At 37.5% G+C, this 15,970-nt stretch overlaps 2 protein-coding genes and 1 long non-coding RNA gene across 3 annotated transcripts in view; all 3 read right to left on the bottom strand.

Annotated features, from left to right (window-relative positions):
* LOC134812866 (uncharacterized) overlaps positions 1-15,970 on the bottom strand; it is a 912,489-nt gene that overhangs the window by 704,507 nt on the left and 192,012 nt on the right. The gene's annotated exons all lie outside the window — the stretch shown is intronic.
* LOC134813362 (uncharacterized) lies at positions 7-5,079 on the bottom strand. Its single transcript, XM_063821064.1, has 5 exons — positions 4,976-5,079; positions 3,904-4,109; positions 742-831; positions 425-610; positions 7-269 (listed from the first exon to the last, which is right to left on the bottom strand). Exons 1-5 carry the CDS (start codon positions 5,073-5,075, stop codon positions 120-122), a joined length of 732 nt encoding a protein of 243 aa, XP_063677134.1. The 5' UTR covers positions 5,076-5,079; the 3' UTR covers positions 7-119.
* Positions 9,083-9,518, bottom strand: LOC134813604 (uncharacterized). The gene is made up of 2 exons (XR_010160039.1): positions 9,427-9,518; positions 9,083-9,260 (listed from the first exon to the last, which is right to left on the bottom strand). It is a non-coding gene; the product is annotated as an uncharacterized LOC134813604 (long non-coding RNA).

The following is a 15,970-nucleotide window of genomic DNA, read 5'->3' as shown; positions in this document are numbered from 1 at the left end:
AAAAAAGTTTAAATTGTTAACTTAATGAAATGAACATAACAATTAATGTAAAATGTAAATCCTTAAATATATCCATAAAGTTGTGACATATATCAAATTATGAATATCTCTGTGGCTCATTAGTCCTGATTCTGTGTGTGTACAAGGGTAGCTTCGGGTTTCAAATCCCTTGACTTCTTCGGCACAAGTTCCAAATCAGGTAATAACTGTGCTATCACCTCCTTCACGACATCTCCCGTTTTCAGCACCCCCTCAGAAATCTCAGAAATCTGGAGATGGATAAATTTTATTTTCTATTTTATTTAAAATGTACTTTAGACTATATAACATTTAATATAAACTTTTTCCTACTAATCAATTTTAATTTTGTAAAAAATGTAGTACCAAAGTAATGAGCTTGTGTAATCAAAATGGCAATAACTACCTCCTTTATAGCATCAGCTATTTTACGTCCGATTTTCTGTTTTCGCTTTGTTTTCCCGCTAGGAGACAACCGGTCCCAAGGTATTCGTGTTGGGCCAATTATGGCGCATGTTACCGAAACATTTTCAATTGAGGAAGTACTGAAGCTTTGTTCCATCTCATTTTCGTCTTCTTTCTGTTGAACGTTCTAAAATAAGATGATGTTAAACCATTAAAACATCTTGAAACATATTAGACGTGGTAGTAAACTCTCAAAACCTAAGTCATTAATTTATATCATACAAAGATACAACAATTTCCAATATCCAGCGAACTCACTTGAATGTTTCGCACTCCATCTGTTTCTGTCAAGACCGTAACATTTTCGTTGGCAGTAATATGTTTCTTCAATCTTTTTCTTTTACTTAGCTGAAAATTGAATATTTTTAATCTTGTTAACGCAGTGAACCTAGAATGCAACTGGCAGTTCTTAATCGGGCAAAAACAAACCACACCTTAGCCATTACCCTTATTTGGACAGTAGTCGCATTCACACTTTTACACAAACTTTTGCAATAATGAATTAAAACATCACCACAATCAGACACGAATAAATTCCACACCAATCAAAGAAAAGATTTCCCATCAAAATATAATAGTAGGGCCTGTCATGATATCATGGATCGCTTAGATTGCACCAGGATCTGGTAGTCCTCATAATTCTGCGGCCTCTATGTATCGTTATCTCGCACAACTCCGTAAGACCCTTGTGAGTTTGGCATGTGAAAATTTTCAGCCTTCCAGACATTGATTGGGTTAACGAGGTGTCGTACGTCACCTCAAGATCGGGTGACATGGGGCTGACCAGGCCAGAACCCAATTGATTGGGTCTGAGGTCACGTGATTACGAGCCTGAGCCTTGAGGGCACGTAACTGTTACGTCACCAGAGCTTGTTCTTCGTTTCCCGCTAATTGGACCAGATGTGTTCCTGATCATCATTATAAGCATGAATCATCAATCTATCAATCAAGAGACAGGAGTGGCAAGATCAAAAGGAAATCGCGGCACGTGCAGAATCGCGATTTTCTCACTCCTTGCGACAAATCGCGATTTTTGACGTTTGCCGAGATAGACAAACAGATCTTCGCGACAAATTGCGATTATTCCAGTTCTCTGAGGACCAAATTTGCGCATTTTCCTTTAATATATATATATATAAATCCGAGGGCAAAATATCACGTTCTTTATAATTATATTGAACTTATCACATCCACAGCCTTTCGAATGTAGGTACGGTCCGAAAAAGTATTTTTGGCTCATAATGCTCAGGGAAGCATGAAACATGAACAAAAGTACTAAAGTAGTTTCCAGAAAAACTTTGAAAATAATTTCGATTTAGAAAATTTTCGGTCCGAGTCATTCTCGATAGGTACAAGAAAAGTGCCTCAATATGTAAGTTACACTCCTTGTTTCTATATAAACATAACTTTTATAATAATTCTTACGTAATAATTCTTACGTAATAATTCTTACGTAATAATTATAATAATTTTCTATTATCACTAGAAGCCGCACAGAGCTACTATCTACACACAAACCAACTAGTAATTTTTATTACCCTAATCCTATGAACCAGTTCATCCCTAATTCATAATTCGTGTAACAACATCATGAAGAAGAGTCTGTTTAGATCTTAATACTTAAGATTATTAATGTAGACGCTATTGTTTTGCCTAACGAGCCTGTCGCTCCCTAATCTATCTATATTCTATACTCACAAGCTAGTTAACGAATTTATGACATCTAACTTAGCTATATATTATTAGGAATGGTCATCAAAATAAGTTTATAACAATGTCGATATTTTGGTAAATTTCTAGCTTCTGTCAGAAAATAAATTTACGGTTTCTATAATAGGGAGTGATTAGATATAAACTACAGTACAGCTGTACTTACACCCACATTCTCAAGCATGAAAGCTCACCTGGTCCAATTAGCAGGAAATGGAGAACAAGCTCTGGTGACGTCACAGTTACGTGCCCTCAGGCTCATAATCACGTGACCTCAGACCCAATACAATCAATTGGGTTCTGGCCTGGTCAGCCCCCTGTCACCCGATCTTGAGGTGACGTACGACACCTCGTTAACCTAATCAATGTCTGGAAGGCTGCAAATTTTCACATGCCAAACTCACAAGGGTCTTACGGAGTTGTGCGAGTTAACGATACATAGAGGCCGCAAAATTATGAGGACTACCAGATCCTGGTGGAACCTAAGCGATCCATGATATCATGACAGGCCCTAATATAATAGGCTTAACTTGAAAACGAAGAACAGTGAAAGCAGGATTAATGAACGAATAGTGTGACATTGGGTTCTCAACCATGGAAATTTAGAAGTCCCTACATGCTGTTCTTTCTGGCTCCATGTGCTAGTTAGGGGTCTGAGGTATCCGAAAAATCATGTTTTGAGTACCCAAAGTGTTCTGGGTGCCAGGAATGAGGTTATTAAAGCGGCGAAAATGACCGATTTTGGACTATTTATGAGCTTTTTTGCCCATTTTCATGAGATAAAGAATCAGGAAAGCTGCTCTAGATGATTGAAATGGTTGATACCAATGAGGATACACCCAACACACATAAATATTCGTGATATATGTGATTTTAATGAGAAAAATATGATCTCAGGGCCCATTTTATACCAAAATTTGCCAAAACCACTCGCACTTGTCAAAGCTTCCTCATTTTAGACACATTTAATGATTATTATGGTATCTAACTTATGGTGGATCTGATAGGAGTATGTCTTAGCTTCATTTTAAGCCATCAATGAGCATGCTGGTGTGTATGAAAGTACTTTTATCCTCCCGTGGCCGTCCATTGATATAGTCTGGGCCATGCGCGCGCGCGCGCGCGCGCACGCGCTTTTACAAACATGAATTTTCTCCCTCAGTATCTATCTAAATCTTTTAAAGACATGATTTGAATGCTATCCTACTCAGCACATGAGTGCTACAGGATGGTGAAAGAATTTCTATAAAAAATCGTTAAATGTGGAAGATATGAGGTCATTATATGTGTGTGCGCGCGCGCGCGCGCGCGCGCTTTTACAAACTTGATATCCTCAGTCCTTTCACATATACTGAGATTTTGTTTCAAACTTAATTGACTCTGAACCGAAATTGCCAAAGGAAACAGATAGTGTAACTCAGAAAGACCACAAATGTATAGTTTGTGAGATATTGAGGTTATACTCCAAATAATTTACAATGATGTCACACCAGAAAACCTCTATTTTTGGTATATTTAACCTCATATCTTGAACGCGCAGTACTGGATTGAGCTAAACTTGGTCAGGTTTTGTAGCCCTGACTATCCTCGATCATATGGAACAGGAATAAAACTGTTTAGATGTTCTATCTTAATTATATTAGGCACTTAGTTCTGAAAAGTGAGAATGTCATTAATACTGCTTTCACTGAGAATAACTTAATCACTCACGTAGTTATTCAGTTTTTTGTTTAAGGACTTTTTTCGGTCTATGTCGACGAGAATACCAAGTTGCTCAACTACCATGGAGCTAGTGATTTTAACTCCAATTTTAATAGTGGGATTAATGGAACGAATTGCATCTTCAACATCCAACTCAGATACGTAGTTTTTTCCAATTCCACTTAACGGAAAAGTCAATCGGCGCCGCTTTTGAACTAAAGGATTGTAAGAATTAAAATGTTTTATGTTTGTACGGTCGACAGGCTAGGTGCATTTACGAATGTTACTAAATATATAAAGCAAGACGAGATATCTATTATATACAGGGGGGGGGCCAAAAGTCAGTACCCATACGTTGGGTCTTATACCACCGCTGTGTTTTATATTTGAGAGTTATTGCTTTGCAAATTGCAGATGACATACTGTACCTACTTGTACGAGGATTCCGTCACAAAAATTTGAAAATTCGATTTTTGGAGGCCACACCCAATCAACATTGAATTGCTTATACTCGTGTTTGTGAACATGTTAGAGACTCCGTTGTACTAACATATTGTAATAGGTCATTTAATCCGAAATATAATCTGAAAGATGGTGCGAAAACGAAATTAAAATGATGAAGTTATCAAGCAATTTGTTTATCTCGTTAGCAAAATTGATTGGGTACTCAATGATTACCCAATTACGACACCGTAATTGGGCTCTCTGCACGATTCCCATAATGCGTATCTAGCTTCAACCCAATCATCTGATCACACGTAGTGAACAAACTCGTTATGCTTCATATCTTGGTCATCTGAGAAGCTAGAACTCTCATTTTTTCAAGACAAACGTAATTTAAATGGCCAAACACCATTCAATAAAATTTGACTCGATCCGACTATCCAAACTATCAAATAAATGCGAAAATGAACCTTCATTTGAAAAAATAACACACATATTTTTCGATTTGACAAATCCCTCGAACCAGTGGTGGTAGTAAGTCATGCCAAAAAGAATTATTTCAATTGGGCACTCAGTGACTGAGCTATTAAGGCCAACGTATGGGTACTGACTTTTACCCCCCCCCCCCCCAGGTTACCTGATGTGGATTCTTCTATGATAAAAGCTGTAGGAGGGCGAGTTTCGACACAATGGCGGGGAGTATGGGTATCAGCACATTCCTCATGGTTATGAGACATATCTCCTCCTGGAAAATAATAAGTTAATAAATATATTCATCAAACACCAAAGTGAGGAATGAATGTAACATTAAGGCCTCGAACTATAATTTACATAATTTGTAAAATCCATTTAAAGTACTATCTTTGAAATTATACGATACGTTAGACTTCTAAAACTGTTGCATTGCTGATAGTGGCTGCAACATATGGACTTGATTACAAAATACTACACATTTGTTATCAACTATTCTATGTGGTCAGATCTCAGTCAATATCAAGGTTCTCAAAACATACAAACAGTTAAAACAATAAAGAGCAGTCGCAGTTCCACAATAATAAATAAAGATTCGTCGCTATAATAATTTCTTTTCACTGTCGCTAAAGTGCAAAAGAATTTCACTGCAAAATTACTTGATAATTTCAATCGATATACATGCTTGTTTTTGTTTTAAAGACCCAAGGGCCACCCTTAAGGGTTTTGAAACCGGTTTATTGAGTACAATATAATATATAAATAAACTGCAATCGTAACATTCATGTCGATACTAACTGAAATAATATAATCTGTAGTTAAAATAATAATACTTACTGTCACTTAATTAAGATTATATATGATATAATAAAATAAATTATATCTCTTTTATTTTCACACTAATTCAAAACTTATTGTTTCATTGAGTTAAAAAGTCAGGGGTGCAGCCGTTGAACTTCAATTAAAATATCTCTTTTATTTTCACACTAATTCAAAACTTATTGTTTCATTGAGTTAAAAAGTCAGGGGTGCAGCCGTTGAACTTCAATCTTACTATATATAAAGCGAGACGATATATATATATTTATCTGTGCCATTTTACTGACACCACGGCATCAACTTTAACGCGGTTTTCTTCAAAAACAGTCAAAGATATACAACTGAATCTTTTTTGACTGGGTCAAATGCTTTAATGGCCTCCAAATCAGCATGAAAAAATAAAAAATAGGCCAAGAAATAGGAGTTTTAGAGCCCAAAATTTGGTACCCCAAGTGGTGTCAAAAACGCGAATTAAATAGGTAATAATTGTTTTAGTCCCTTCAGTCTTGACACCATTTTAGGGTTAGACGGGTTCCTGCTAGTTAAAATAATTGATCACGCAGGATCACGATGTTATTTTATCAAAATCAGCTACCCGTTCAGAATTGATTGCTGAGCTCTGTGTGGTACTGTGTAGTGGTAAGTGGGTGTGTGGGTGTGTGTGTCTGAAGTGAGCGGTGACAGTCCGTGCCCGTGGCTGTTGTTATGATGTGCTGAGATAAAGTTGATGATATGTGATTGTGCGTGTTGTACTGATAAGGCTTTGATTGAGCGATGGTCAGGGGTATTATCAGTAAACTAGTAGCAGGTCTGGCAGTGAACATTTTCTGATTTCAAAAGAGGCCGGTAATTATTAGTTTTGAAGTGCTTTCGTACAGTGGCGTAACGTTGCCTGTTGGCGCCCCCCTGCCGAAAAGGCGCCCCCCCTGTTGGCGCCCCCTCCCCTTTTGGTGCCCCTCCCTAAAATTGAACAAATTAGGTGATTTTAGAGGATACGCCGGTAAAATCTCTAAAAAAGTGTGTATCTAGAGCAAAACGCGTAGTTTTGCTAGTAGTTTAGTTAAGTTTTCGAAATTGTCCCACATTCAAACGACGATTTGGCGCCCCCCTAAGACGGCGCCCCCCTGCACAGCGGGGTCAGCAGGGCCCTTCGTTACGCCACTGCTTTTGTAACTAAGATGTTTGTTGAATGTGGCTCGTTTTTAATTATTTTGTGGTATGCCTCATGTTGTTTAGATAGTTTACTAATACTAATTACTAAGTTATGTTGTGAGGTGTGATTTTGTGGCCGTTGAGATTTCCTTAAACCTGGAATATTATTCAGTAAAAAGGCTTGCTAGCTTTCCTCGTTATTGCCTCTTGAATGGTGTTCCAATAGCACACGTTTTGCATTAGACTTGTAAATGTTTATTGAAAATAATTGTTTCAGTGATGGCAAGCAGTGGACCTTTGAAAAATACTGATTGTCTAAAAGTGTTACTACCGTATGTAAGAAGCCAGTCAGAGCTAGTCTCACGGCTGGAGTTGGATTTTGGCACTGTTTCAGGGAAGTATTTCATTCTGTGCATTAATATAAGTGCGTTCTTAACGATAATTCCATGAATAGTGATAATTCCATACTTTTTAAAGCTATTCTTCGTGTGTGCAGGCACGTCCTTGTAGAAACAGCAGGAGCAGCACTGATGATTGGTATTGTTTTAAATATATCATGAAGCGGATCTTTTGCCCGCCAATTTGATTTGTTTCAATTGTTTGAATTATATATATATTGTATTCCTTGAAATTTTATTACTCCTTATAATATAAAGTGAAACGACCGTGGGGATCACAACGTGATACAAGTATAACTATAAACAAGTTAATCTTGTTTTCAAGAATGCGCGGCTTTGGCGGCCAGTTATTGATTTATACATAAAATTAAATTTTAAATAAAAATGTGGATATATTAAAATTAGAACTTTCAAAACGGAAGCTTTTAAATATTATTATATCATGATTGTAAAATAAAGGATAAAATTTTAAATTGTTTTTTTTTTTAATCAAATTACTGGGTGGCGTAATGTTGCATGTTGGCGCCCCCACCGAAAAAGCGCCTCTGTTGGCACCAGCCCCTCCAGCCCTTTTAGCGTACCTCCCTAAAATTATACAAATTAAGTAATTTTAGAGGATATTGGATACGCCGCGCCGGCAAAATTTGTTTTTAGGACAAAACGCGCAGTTAAAATTTTAGTTATGAGCGCTTTTTAAAAATAATCCCACATTTAAACGTCGTTCATGCCCCTCGCACAGCAAGGTCAGTGGAGCCCTTTGTTACGCCACTGGAACCACTGGGCCAAGCTGCACTGAGCTGCGAAGGATCGGATTGACATGGAAATCGTCAATCAAGTTTATTTTATTTCATTTACTACCGTGGCGAAATTGCTTAGAAACTTTATTAATTTGATAAAATTGATATCCAAAGCAAACTTAAAAGATACTTTTTATAATTACTATCATGATTGTAATAAATGCTGAAAAGCTCTCCTATCGATTTGGGCGTTTTTAACCATTTGATGTAATGTTTTTGATCATTAAATATCTTAATTTAATATTTGATCATTTTCTCGATAGTTTAGTTTATTTGATATTCAAAGGCAATATAATTAAGGATGCCTTCTTTCACCGTGCCCTTAATATTCTATTTGACTCCTTAATAAAAACCAATCTTGCTTTATGGCTGTCAATGTTTTACGGCACCAATGTTATTTACGGCACCAATGTTATTATGGTCTTACCACCGTGTTTTGGTTCAGCCGAAATAAATTTTACTTTGATGTTTTTACATATTGTTTCTCACTCCAGCTGAGTCTGGTAGTGTTGAGTATCATGAATATTTTTCTAGCTCTCTTTTTCCATTTTTTTGCTTCACAGGAGATATTGTGGTCTTTTTATAGAATATAACTGTAATACATTGATGTAAAGTTTATTTGAATTTTGAAATAAAAAAAAAAAGTCTTATGCCCCCACTCAAAAACCATGAGATACCTATCAAAAATAGATGACAAAGTCAGCCTACAGCACACCCTGAACAGTGGCGTAACGTAAGGCCCCGCAGACCCCGCTATGCGGGGGGGGGGGGGGGGGGCGCCGTGAGAGGGGGGCGCCAAAATTCTGCCGCCCCTCCTCATAATTTGGCGCCCCCTAGAAATATGGCGCCCCTGGTAATAAAATACTTGGTATATAAGGTCCAAAAGTTGTTAAATATCGTGCTACTGTTGTAAGATTTGTAAAATTCTAAAATTAAATATAGTGCAAAGCAAGCACTTGTCTTGCTGTTGAGATGATGGCTAAACTGTAAACTGCTTAATCTATCGTTTAGTTACCCATTGTGCTTCGGAGTTTTTAAATAGCTCCAGTTTGCTAAAGGATTTTTCAGCACTGGCTGTACAGTTATTCAGATTGGCACCAAAATGAACTTGAAGGCTGACAAGCTACGTAGCGAAATATTCACAGACAAATAAGATTTAATTCTTCAGTCAGGTCGTGCTTGTGGAGCTGGCTCAGTTGTTTTGCAGCTTTCGTCAGCGTACAATTGACTCCACATTTTGCATAGTATGTACTATGTACATGAAATCTTCCAACGGTAACGAAACCTGATTTGGGAAATTTGATGTTAATTTACAAATAAATCTGTAAACCACTTCCTTCTACAAATTTCACCACATGGCATAATAGTTAATACCTAACATAACTCCACAGATGCCACAATATTAAAGCTATTTACAATTTACATGATTCAAAATAAACCTCAATACTTACTTCAATGTTTTCAGTCACATCCCAACTCTGCATATACAGTGAGCAACCACACTCCACACATATCGGCATTCGGCATGTAGTTCATATAAACACATGCTATATCCGGGAATTTCATTAATGTAAAGGTTTGTTCATTAATACATTTTTTTAAAACGTACGGAAACAATTCCTACAAAAATAGGTCACTCTTTGTAGTTACTAGTTGTGACACCATACAACAGCCATTTCAAATCATTACTACTTCTGGCAGCAAAACAAAGTCGGCTACAACTGCAAGTTCTAACAAATAACAATAATCATTCGAACAACTACCAATAAATAGAAAAGTATACATTTAAATGTTTAACATCATCATCTGGTAACAACCATAGTCCATACTATTACTACCATAAAAACTCGCTAACAGCATTAGATAATGGACAATCAGTACAGTGAGTACAGCTCACACACGCACTTTTCAATTGTATAATGTATAAGTTCACCATTCCCCCGTATGTTGCCATGGTAACTGTCCCAACGGAGCGTCAAGGATATGATCGGTTATAAATCGGTTATTAAGTATATCACTACATTAAGTGTTTCTAAGGTGTGTCCCATACATTAGTTTACTGTTACACTCAGTGTGTAATATTTGTTTCCTCGACGATTTGCTTAATAACACGAAACCATTTGTGTAAAGATTACATTTGATCGTACCAACTATTTAAGCTCCATTTATCCGTTGAACATGGATGTTAAAACGAAGAGGTCAGTTTATATATTACATCTGTGGAGTCTGAACACCTACCCAGTAACCATGGTGATAATTCCAGAGATATCACGTGATTTGCTAACCAAGTAATGCTATAATTGAATGCGTATAAAGTGCACCGATCTATCTCATTGCCTTGAAATGACGTGGCATACTTGTAATCTAGCGGCAGTAATGTTTTACTGATCAAGCTTGTCAGTAGAATTCTTTAACCATTCCCCGAATCCCCCGTATGTTGCCATGGTAACTGTCCCAACGGAGCGTCAAGGATATGATCGGTTATAAATCAGTTATTAAGTGTTTCTAAGGTGTGTCCCATACATTAGTTTACTGTTACACTCAGTGTGTAATATTTGTTTCCTCGACGATTTGCTTAATAACACGAAACCATTTGTGTAAAGATTACATTTGATCGTACCAACTAATAACTATTTAAGCTCCATTTATCCGTTAAACATGGATGTTAAAACGAAGAGGTCAGTTGATATATTACATCTGTGGAGTCTGAACACCTACCCAGTAACCATGGTGATAATTCCAGAGATATCACGTGATTTGCTAACCAAGTAATGCTATAATTGAATGCGTATAAAGTGCACCGATCTATCTCATTGCCTTGAAATGACGTGGCATACTTGTAATCTAGCGGCAGTAATGTTTTACTGATCAAGCTTGTCAGTAGAATTCTTTAACCATTCCCCGAATCCCCCGTATGTTGCCATGGTAACTGTCCCAACGGAGCGTCAAGGATATGATCGATTATAAATCGATTATTAAGTGTTTCTAAGGTGTGTCCCATACATTAGTTTACTGTTACAGTCAGTGTGTAATATTTGTTTCCTCGACGATTTGCTTAATAAAACGAGTAACGTTCTATTACAGGGTGGCCCATAAGTGACTACCCACACGCAACCTCTTAATAACTCACGTAATTCGTCTCCAAATTGCACCAAAATTTCAGAGATTATAGATATGAGTCAAACTTAGATTTCCTGAAAGTTTCGTAAGCCACGCCCAATTACAGTGGGCGTGGCGTGACACTCCCTCTTTTTCACTATTGTCTTCATAAAATGAGAACGCTTTAAGCTAAGAACTCAAAATTTTTTGCACACATTTGGCTTGATAATTGAAAACCTTTCCCAAAGTTTCAAGTTCATTGGTTAAAATATGGCTAAGTTTTGACCATTTCAAAACTCATCGGATACGTGATCCGAGCACTCAGTCAGTGATCTCGTCACTTGGTTAATGGCCTGTTTGGCTCACATGCACCGCTTGATTGGTTGCAGCCTGCTTATGGGCCGGCCTATACAGCTGACTGCACCTAAAACGCTATCACACGAATTTATGGTGGTGTCACCATTTCAGGGCTTGTTAGCCCTGCTAGTCACAGGTTCCTTACAATCAATAAAAAGGAATGAACCATCCATTGAATCATCGAAAATGGTTCACTATCCTCCCTTTACTGCAGAACAACGATTGTTCGTCTACCTGAAGAAAGAAAGTGGGGATTTCTACCCTCAGATTAAACGACAATTTCAGATGAAATTCAACCGACCACCCCCTTGCCGGAAAAGCTGCTTTGACATTCATCACAAGATCAAGTTTACGTTTTCTGCACACGATCGGCAAAGAGTCGGCAGAAGACGAACTGCGAGGACTGTAGAAAACATCACGATGGTTGTTGGTGACGTGATGGACACACCTAAGATTGGCACCTGGAAACGAGCTCCTGCCTTAGAGATCAGCAGAACCCTTCAGCGAATCCTAAAGCAAGACCTTTCTAACCGGGCCTACCGAATCACAAAGAAACACAAACTTTTGGACCGTGATTTCCAATCGAGGATAGATTTCGCCAACACATTCCTGTCCAAGCAGAATGTGGATCCCTACTTTGAGGACGAAATCTGGTACAGCGACAAGGCCATATAAACGGATATGTCAACTCCCAGAATGCAATTCACTGGGACTCTACTAGACCAGCTATAGTGGTGGAGAGAACGGCTTTTCCTGAAAAGGTCACGATCTGTTTTTTATCCTAAAAATTTGTGTTTCCCTTTCTAGCAAAGTCATCATCGGTATCCAATCAAAGCCTAATGAACCTCATTAATACACGCTAACGCCTTACTCTTGATCAGATTGGGTGACGAGATCACTAATTGAGTGCAAATATCACTGACTGAGTGCTCGGATCACATATCCGATGGATTTTAAAATGGTCATAACTCAGCCATATTTAAACCAATGAACTTGAAACTTTTGGAAAAGTTTTCAATTATCAAGCCAAATGTGTGCAAAAAATTTCGAGTTCTTAGCTTAAAGCGTTCTCATTTTATGAAGACAATAGTGAAAAAGAGGGAGTGTCACGCCACGCCCACTGTAATTGGGCGTGGCTTACGAAACTTTCAGGAAATCTAAGTTTGACCCATATCTATAATCTCTGAAATTTTGGTGCAATTTGGAGACGAATTACGTGAGTTATTAAGAGGTTGCGTGTGGGTAGTCACTTATGGGCCACCCTGTATATCCTATTAGCTACATTATGTTTCTGACAAACTTACCAATTCAATACAGAACGAAATTAACTAACAACCAACATTACATAATTTCTCAGTGTTTCTCAACACTGAAGCGCAAACAGTTTAAGAGTACTAGGTACCAAGTTTAAGAGTACTACCAATCATGATCAGTACCTATAATATTCAGTATTATTCTATCGATGTTATCAACTACAGACTACACACATCTAGAAGACACCAACCAACACTCCTCATTGAACACAGTTATCATTATCAATAACATATGAATAATATTAACCTGCGGACAAGTAAGAAACGGCATCGTTGCCTAAACTTCGACTAAAATGAGTCCTACAAAATTGACTTATCTCCACTGAATCAGTTCCTCGTAATAAAGACTGAGCTAAACGTAAGAACGTAGAAACTGCTAAAACAACTCAGTAGTAAATATTGATTGTACACCGCCCATACTCCCAATGCAGTTCTACATATTCGACCAGCTGTGAGGATATTTATAATAACATACATTCGCATAATGTTCGCGTAAACTAAGTACGGCATATTTGATATTTTACCCCATTGATGATTACAATTTACATGAACAACCGGTAACCTTAATATAATATAAATTTTTGTAACATATACAGCAGCTTAAAACAGTTCTCCTTGTTACACTAACAATATGAAACACACAATTCACAAAATTGTTTCATTGTTAATTGTTTATCACAAATTAACAGTACCACCACTAATCAGACAAATGACAAATTACCTAACGGCTGTTTCGAATGTAATGTCTAATGTCAAACGACAATGAAACGCGAACAAGATTCTGACAATTTATCCAACGCGAAAACAATCATGCGCAAATTACTGGCGATTTAATTACTAAATCGCGCGGCTTACATGTGAAATTATTTGCGCGCGGCTTCTCACTTTCCAAATTTAAATTTTATTGGCACACATTTATGTTCCGTTTTAAAATTAAAAAATTGTGATGGCAACGGCCCTCGGACAAATCTAGCGAGCGAAGCGAGCGCGCTCCAGAAAGGGGGGCGCTTTTTGAGTTGAGCGGGGGGCGCCAAAAAGTAACGTTACGCCACTGACCCTGAAGTACATTTCACTAGACCACTATGAAAAATTCCACCTAAAGTTTATCAAGTGGTCTTTGTCCGTCCATTCAAAAGCATCAAATATAGGTTGCTGGGGCGAAAGCGGGCGCCACCCCCTATTCTTTGAAGCCTGCAAACTTGCAATAGATTACTATAGTCGCCTTGAAAGCACTGAAAACGAACTACTTGATATATTATACAAGAAAGTAGCAAAAATTGCACTGGATGTTCATTGGCAGGAACCATCAGTAAAATATGTATATCGAAATATGAAGTGGTTACCCTTACACTTAAGACGACAACTCCATCTATCAACGTATATGTATAAAATTCTTAATGAGGCTGCACCATCATCATTCACCGGTAAATTTTCTTATGTATCCGGAGGATCACGTGATGCTGAGAGGTGCAACCTTTATATTCACAAATCCAGAACACACAAAACCTTTACATATTTAGGTGCAAAATGTTGGAATACAATTCCAGAGAACATAAGGACTATAGAATGTAGTGTAAATTTCTCACAATGTATGAAATCTAAATTTATGTCAGATGTAATTCAAGGAGTCTCATCCTATGAAATAAACAATAGTTTCGAATATTTCTACACTCTAGCTATGTGACAACTGAAACAATTTTTAAGGTGCTGGAGTTTTTGTCGGGTGGAAAGGCCCCCATATCCAAAAACCCGCATTCTCGCATTCTAAGAATGTAGGAAATTTTTAAAAGTAGGAAATTTTTGACAAATAGTAGGAAATTCGAGAGCCAACTCTGAGAATTTTCGATAATATTTCTGTAGGAATTTAAGTGAAAGAGCAGACTAAAAGTTGCTGGACCGTTATTTAAATGTCCTCAGTCAGGGATCCACTGATCCAGTCTATCAAATTTCGTTTCACAGACCAAAGTTTGTTGCTATTAGCTACAAAATCTGTGCATCAAGTAACCACTAACCAGATGCTAATTATTGGGGCATTTTCGCGTACACGACATAAATAGTTGTCATTATTACTTTATTAACATTTTACTATCTACTTATCTAGTCTATGAAACCGGATATGCCTACAGTGTCACCCGATATCTGTATTGGCAAGCAGTAGCATATACACATCACGTCTTCAATGTGTGTATCACACTGCACACACCCAGCCCAAATTCGTGTGGCGTGAGAAAATATCAGAAAAACAGAGCGTTTTAACTAATCTGTACGATGATGCTAGAATGGGCGTGAGAATTGGACTTTTTCTAGTTTTTTAATTAGTCGCTCTGCCCGCTTGCTTTTGTTGCTTACATTGGGTTGTTGAACTTCCTATTAATCATGAATCGTCTAAAGTTCAAGTCTAAATCCGAGGTCCAATGCGGTATATGCAAAGAAGTTTGTACTCGAGCCGATAATCTAAAAGTTCATTTTAAGAGGTGTCACCCAGGGCATCAGCCCTATGAATTCATACCGAATCAACCTAAGTTGAGGTAGCTATTACATTAAGACATTAATTGGGTGGAAATCATTTTTGCATGAATTATCTTTACATGCTCCTGATCCTAGTTAGGTATCACTTTGCTAAATATACATATCTTGGATTGATCTTGACTCAGAATTTATAAAACTGATCAAGAGCTTTAAGTATGAGCAAAATTTACAATCCCGTATTTATCGTTAAAACATCGCATGTAACAGTTTTCAGAAAGCACGTGATACAACTAAAGTAACGTCAAACATTGACTTGAGTGCAGAAAATACAGGGTCTGGACTCAATGAGAACTCACTGAGAACCAGTACAGATGTGCTCATGTACGTTCAAATTGTTTTTAATCTAAATAAAATAACAAGTTATCGATTATGTGGCGACTCCAGCCCTTTACTGTCATTTGGCAGTGAAATTGATTGAGATATTAATAAACACGACTTATCTTCACGGCTACGGTCATTTCATCTATTCCTTCGAAATTAAAATTACAGTTTGCGCTTGTTTGTACTTTGCCTTTTAGGTGATCTGCACTTTATACATGTTCATTGTTTTCATTTTGCACTGAATAGCGGGTCTGCAGCTATCGAATCTACTTGAAAAATAGCAACATGGCTCAACATGATAAGGTCCTCCTTGAACCCAGACCAACTAATTCTTGCTCGAAGATACGACAGTCCACCTTACCATTTTGGTTAATCT

Source organism: Bolinopsis microptera, chromosome 3 (assembly GCF_026151205.1).
Source record: "Bolinopsis microptera isolate Bmic1 chromosome 3, MBARI_Bmic_1.0, whole genome shotgun sequence".
Lineage (NCBI taxonomy): Eukaryota > Metazoa > Ctenophora > Tentaculata > Lobata > Bolinopsidae > Bolinopsis > Bolinopsis microptera.
Note: the sequence above shows the minus strand (reverse complement) of the source record. Positions and strands in the feature narration are given on the sequence as shown.